At 41.5% G+C, this 7,396-nt stretch overlaps 1 protein-coding gene and 1 non-coding gene across 2 annotated transcripts in view; one reads left to right on the forward strand and one right to left on the reverse strand.

The window, feature by feature from the left end:
• The window catches only part of prkar1b (protein kinase, cAMP-dependent, regulatory, type I, beta), a 52,158-nt gene extending 45,602 nt beyond the window's left edge, over positions 1–6,556 (reverse strand). The window contains exon 1 of the mRNA XM_030790552.1: positions 6,380–6,556. Coding sequence (XP_030646412.1) covers positions 6,380–6,556 — 177 coding nt within the window. The remainder of the gene's footprint in view (positions 1–6,379) is intronic.
• Positions 3,018–3,090, forward strand: trnar-acg (transfer RNA arginine (anticodon ACG)). Its single transcript has one exon. It is a non-coding gene; the product is annotated as a tRNA-Arg (tRNA).
• Positions 6,557–7,396: the final 840 nt, after the last annotated feature.

Raw genomic sequence — 7,396 nt, forward strand, 5'->3', positions numbered from 1 at the left:
ACACACACAGACACACACACACACACAGACACACACACACATACACAGACACACACACACAGACACACACACACAGACACACACACACATACACAGACACACACACACAGACACACACACACACACACAGACACACACACACAGACACATACACAGACACACACACACAGACACACATGCACAGACCTGAGTTTGAGCACGGGCATGAGGCCCGTCTGTCCTGCCTTGCTGAGACAGGATGAAATGGAGCATAATAAAGGGAAAAAAGTGGTGAACTCTGATAGGGCAGCAGGTGTGAGGTGAGTTCTAATTGGGCACCTGATAAGATCTGAGCTCTAATTGGACGAAAGGTCATCGACGAACTCTGAGAAGGAGACAGAAGAACAGAAAACTCTAACTGGGCAGAAGGTGAGAGGTAAGCTGGAATTGGGCAGAAAGTGAGTGATGAGCTTTGACAGCATGATGGGTGGAAGCTGAATTCTGACTGGGCAGAAGGTAAGGATAACCTTACTGTTCAGTGAACAGCAGAGGACTTTCACTAGGCGTGGGCTGTCCTTACATAAGCCTGATTAAAAATACATCTGCAGACACACAGTCTTCACAACCAAACTTATCCTCATCTGCCAGAAAGTGTGTGTGTGTGTGTGTGTGTGTGTGTGTGTGTGATCATAACCCTGCAATGCACCAAGAGCGACCACTCTGATTTATCCCTCTTTGATGATCTGGGTAAATTGGAAACAACACTATGACAAGAGTGGCGATGAATTCATAAGACAAAGATAAGTTAACACACTACTATACCTAAACAGAACACACACACACACACACACACACACACACCAAGGATCCCTTGGTGTGGCATCAATTCTCCAGAGACAGGCCATTTTGTAAATTGGAGCGTAATGGAGAGACATGCGTAGAAATACGGGGTGCCTAAAGATTCCTGTGTGTGTGTGTAATAGCCCACAGACACCTGCGGAACAGAAGTGTCTGTGGCCACAGTCTCCAAACACAGCTGGGCTGTTATACACAGTGCATGAGGAATTCCAGTGGCTCTACAGAGATGTGGCTACGAAGCGCTTGGGCTAAGCATCAAAGGCATCATTAAAACGGATGAATGAAAGGCATGAAAGAAAAAAATGAGGGAGAGAGAGAGAGAAAGAGAAAGAGAAAGAGAAAGAGAAAGAGAGAGAGAGAGAGAGTCAGCACGGCCAAACCGCTCCTTCAAACATTCATCAGAAACCTATCAAACACACATGAAACGTGTTCGTATCTCACGGTGTGTTGAACACACATTAGTCAGAGCGCTGAGTAAACCGTAAACTCATTTCTCACTCATTTCTGAGAGAAACAGAAGGAGGAGGAGAGCGAGAGAGAGAGAGAGAGTGAGTGAGAGTGGTTAGTCACTGCTGGAGGGAGTAAAGAATAAGAGACAAAGACATGTTTTTGTCCAGTGAATGTTTTTTGCCATTGAATGGGTTAAACTTGAATAAAACTAGATGGAGCTTTAGGTCTCTTCTGTGGAATTTTTGACAGAGGCCTCGTGAATGATAGAAGTTGGTGAAAACAGAGGAAAATGTGTTGAAGAAGAAAGAGACTCATTGAGTACAAGGCTGGAAGCTATCACACAATTGTCTCCATGGTTACAGCCCCATATCAGCTCAAGGAGTAAAAGAGTTCTAAAGAACATTACCCACGTCATCAGAGAGAAAGACAAGAGAGAGAGACAGACAGACAGACAGACAGAGTGAGAGAGAGAGAGAGAGAGACAGAGACAGAGACAGAGACAGAGACAGAGATATGGTAATGAAAGAAAATCTTTTCAATCAACTACTTTCCTTTCAACTTGTCTTTTTTTTCCCCTGAACACCGAATGTCAAAGACAGACTCGCTGTACTGTGCACTGAGAGACATCCTCCACAGAAAAGTCCTTACAGTGCCAAACACACACACACACACACACACACACACGCACACAGACAAACACAGGCTCTGTAACTGCGTATGAGTGGAGAAAAAAAGATGCTTTAAAGCTACTGTGCAGTTTGTACATTTCAGTGTAAATTTCAGCAGATCAATGATAAACTTTCAATGCCTATAAATAAATGTTTATTGGATGACTAAAAGGCCATGGTTTCAAATGAGAGAAATGAAAATGTTATTTATTGTAAATCTGTGGTAAATTTAAGTGGAGAGAGAGAGAGAGAGAGAGAGAGAGAGTTGCCCAGGCTAGTCAAAGGATAAATGAGGAAAGAAGAACAGGACTACCATAAATCCAGATTAGATCTTCCCTACACTAAACCAGGATTAAAATGTCAAAAAAAAAACCACTGACCCATTTGTCTCAAAATCATCTCAATCTTTCCAAAGTTTGGAAGGAGAGAGTAAGCCTCTTATAGACCTAAAGACAACAACCCACAACAACGCTACAAGCTGTATGCCAACTGAATCAGACAGTTCTGTCTGTTCACAGACCCAATTTCACTGAATCTTCAAATAGCACCTTTCGAGTGTGCTTTTGTGTGTCTGTGCTGTGTGTGTCTGTGTGTGTCCTGGTGCATCTTCAGAACACCCTGAGACAGAAAGACAGAGAGCGAGAGAGCGAGAGAGAGAGAGAGAGAGAGCCAACACTCTCATGGGAGATTTCTCCTTTTGAATCTACAGATCCAGAGCAATTAGAAAACAAAATGGCTCGGAGAGAGAAAACACAGTCAAGACACACAGCTCTGCTTTTCACACATTCACACCTATCCCCAAAACCCAAACACCAACCTGAATCTACACATTAGAACAAGCACAGGTTTCTGCTTCCATCCCAACAAAACTGCACCCTATTCACACCAGCTAAATTAAGCCCTCATCTAGCACTCCTGATTCATCTAATCAGGGTCAGTGATCAGTGGACGAGCTAAATCTGATATTCTGTGGCTGAGGAAAAGGAAAGGTCTATGGTGTAAGATTTGTAGGAATGGACTGGGAGCTGCTACCTCATGGGTTTGACTAGCATTGCAGACAGTGGGCCAGTGGCGCAATGGATAACGCGTCTGACTACGGATCAGAAGATTCCAGGTTCGACTCCTGGCTGGCTCGTGGTGTGTGTTTTTGGTCTTGGAAGTTGCTTTGGATGAAAGTGTCTGCTAAATTAATAAATCTAATGAAATGAAGCAGGATGAAAAGTAAAAACATACACATTTCCAACCAAACTGCAGTCAAATGAAACTCCAGCACACGATATTTGTCTGTCCACAATATGGACAAAAGAATGAATGAATGAACGAAATCAAACATGGAGATTTTTATTTTAGTAGCAAAACACAGGTTAAACGAATGAGACAGAGAACAGAAGGACAAATTAGACAGGATGATGAATAATATGTTACTCAGTACACATTTGAGCAGAGTGGAATTTCAATGCTTTATGACTCCCCTGAGAACGGAATACTGAATAAACCCTCACAACATGTAGTCTGAGCTTTGAATGGAATGCATGGATTATAATCCCTGTGATATACTCTTTTCACTGTAAATTCCCACAGCCTGTAATCCACAATAATATTGATACATCAGGAAAAAGGAGATCACACACTAACACTCACACACACACACACACACACAGTGTAAATCACAGTTGTCTGAGTACACAGCAACAGGGTACAGTGGAAATTTATGGTTTTATAGTTCTTGAGTTTTAAGACTAAATAAAACCCAAAAAGGTGGAACATATCAAAGCTGAGCCCAAACCCAGCCCTCAAGGAACTGTCTACAGACCAAGGTATTGAATATTCCACATACCCATAACTCAATCATGACACTTTTAAGACGAATCAACACGTGTTGCAAAGATTTTTTTTGTGGCTTTAGCCTAATCATTCATTTTCCAATGATGTTGAAGCCAAGGCTTCCATCACTTGCCAAAACTTCTCATGAAATCAACGGTTTGTTCTCCCTTTGGTCCTCATACTTCTTACTCAATCTCAACCCTTTATCTTCCCCCAAATCTCGCTCTGCTCCAGACAGAGCAGCACTCAGACCACCGCTCATATGTCACAGCACCAAACCCAGTTAAACATGCCAGCTGTATGAGCTACAGTACAGCATCAGATTAGGCATGCATCTGGGTCAGACACATCAGACACGTCAGCACACACACACACAGGGCCTTCATCTGATGATGGTCATGCAACCCTCCTGAGAACTGCACAACACACACACACACACCATGCCTTCATCTGATGATGGTCATGTAACCCTCCTGAGCACTGCACTGGGGAAAACACATACACACACACACATGTCACATACATGCACACACAAACACACTCACACACAACACATACACTACACCCATACACACACACACAACATATACAAACACACAACACAGACACACAAAAAATACACAAACACACAAGCATCACGATGTCGATGCACCCAGGCGACAGCTGTTCCCTGTTCTTGGCCTCCAGGCCCTTCTGCAATGTATGATCCTCACCCTAACCAGCACACACAGACACAGACACACACACACACACACACACACATACACACCCACCCTATGGCTAATGATGACTTATAAACACACAATACCATCTCCTGTTGAGCTGGAACTTAGACCTGCCATCACCCCAGATAACAACAGCACAGAGACAGGCATGGTTACTGGCACAGGGGTCTATTCAGGGCTCAAAAAGGCCCACTGTTTGAGAGGCACATGATGAGGTAAATGTCCCTGGAGCTGATCATCTCTCCCCAACACGGGAGTGCTGATAAACACCCCCATTAGGAACAAAGAGCACAGGGACCTTAATGACGTCGTCAGCAGAATCACAATATGACAGACCAAAACTGTGACTTACAGCAAGGTTTTACTGCAAAAGAGTCAGAGTAAATGTTACAATACAAATAACCAAAATACACACACACATACACACACACACACACACACACACACACACACACACACACATACACTACTGTCAATTGGGTTTCCCTCATGAATTGGCCTTCATTTGTATTGTTCATTATCCTGGATTTTAAAGGTTTACCTACTTCATTTCTTCTTTTACTATAGTGTTCTTGTCTTGAAATGACTCTGTAGTCTGGGATTTGATGTCCTCCTCTGTGTGAAATACCTAAACTTCATGATTCTACAAAGTAATATCCTTATAGCTAGAAACAGTAGGAGGATTTTAGGGCAAAATCTGGCTTTTTCACACTTAAAGCTGATCATTTTTACAATGTCGGAATTCAGCACTAACAGTAAATGGAATGTATCGAACCTCAAAAGCAAAATAAAAGCCACAAAACTGTGAAGCCACAAAAAGAGTTTTAATGTATGAAAATGATTAACTATTTCTTTAACAGGAGCTGAGTGGAGCGAGTGAAATGAAATAGAGCTTAACACAAGATGCGGACAAAAAAAAAAGTCTTGTGCTGCTACCCAGGTGAGGTTGTACACAGTTTAAGACCTAGAATCTTGTAGCTTTCATCAATTACACCAAATGACGGCGACCTTTTCAATAGCTTGTTCAACTTTCAGACTAACACCAACATTCTGTGGGCTCACAGTCAGACTCACTAACAGAATAACATGTTAAGAGTCCTGATTAGACTCACTGACAGAATAACGTGTTAAGAGTCCTGATTAGACTCACTGACAGAATAACGTGTTAAGAGTCCTGATCAGACTCACTGACAGAATAACATGTTAAGAGTCCTGATTAGACTCACTGACAGAATGACATGTTAAGAGTCCTGATTAGGTCTTTCCTGAGTGCCTAATGTTTCTGGATTATGTTTAATCACTTCTCAGTCAAATCCCCAGGAAACTTCAGATGTTTAAACACCGAACCAAATCCCATGTCCGTTCATTTGATATTTTTCAGTCGGTTGTATAGTTGCTTCTCTTCTTTCAAGCGTTCTTAAGCTCAAATGTATACAACAATAAGCAACATTTTCAAATGCATTAAACATCTTCACATTTTCCCCCTATGACACACACATTTGGACAGCTGTCATAAAATGTTACACGTTAACTATGCAAACACATGCTTAACATCCTCAGGAAACCAGTTAATTAAAATTACAGAAGTGATTAGGTGAACTACACCCAGGACTTCACAAATGCATTTAACTACACCTGGTGATGTTGAAGCACTTGTACCATGTACTGCTTTCAGAAAAGATTAGACCACCTCTGTCATCTCCAGGATCTTTCAGCGAATAACCTGATTTTTAAATGTCAACATGCAGTCCTTTAAACATCTTTAATAACACACTATCCAATCAATAATTACAAGCAATAACAAAACATTTTTCCCAGAAAGAGCAGAAGGTCTAGCAGTGGCTGCAGGAATAGTTCAGACATTAAAAGACAAACCTTCTCCAGCTTTTCAAAGTGTTCACGCAAGAATTTCATGGGACGTTCAGGCTTGGCGATGCACAGGTTGACAATGCACTCTTTGAGGATCTGCTGGATGTTGTGTTTCTGCACAAACACCTCACACCCTTTCAGACTCTCCTCTTCTTCCAGATTGGATGAGGAGGAGGTGGCCATCTTTTTTATCGTTTTATCTCTGCAGCAGTAAGGGAGGGAAGAGAGAGAGAGGAGCGGGTGAATATGTGGAGAGATATCAAGGTCTGTTTCAGTGTTATTCAGTCTACTGGCATGTTCACAAGCAGTATAATTGTTTCTGAGTCCCTGATTAATCCTATATCTTTCAGTTTCTTATGATAACACGAATGCATACAATTCCGTGCATGCAGAATCATAATAATATATATGATTCCTTGAATGGCTGTAGAAATTACAAGTTAGATTCACACTGTCGCTGAAGCGAATACAGTGCATTCATTCATGTCAATTCGAGAACATTTTCAATGAGTACTAACGTTATGTGTAGAACGCACAACAAATAATTGTTACTGCAAGAAATACTAAACACAGTGTCCGTTTGACATCGCTGACAATTTGGTGTTTGTCGATGCAAAATACAAATAAAACCCTACTTTATTATATCGAGTTAAAGTGGCATTCAAAATTTCACTTCCGCCATCGGAATAACGATCAACCCCCCTTTTTCATCATCACGGAAGCTCGATTATCAACTATATCACTAATATTGGAGAATATAATCCTCAAGCACTGATCAAGTAATTAGCCTAACACCAATACTGTTGATAATCATGTTTGTTCAAAAACAAACGGCGTTTTGTTTTTTGCAACGATGCTGTATCGCATCACGCAAAGATCACCTGCTCACTCATCCATTTTTTTTTTTTCATGAAATTCACATGGCAAATGAAAAAAGCAAAACCAATTTGAAACAGATGACCATGACAATCAAATGAATATCACGACTCAAAATATCACAAATCGATGTCTCAAGGCAAGCAC

Source organism: Chanos chanos, chromosome 13 (assembly GCF_902362185.1).
Source record: "Chanos chanos chromosome 13, fChaCha1.1, whole genome shotgun sequence".
Classification (NCBI taxonomy): Eukaryota; Metazoa; Chordata; class Actinopteri; order Gonorynchiformes; family Chanidae; genus Chanos; species Chanos chanos.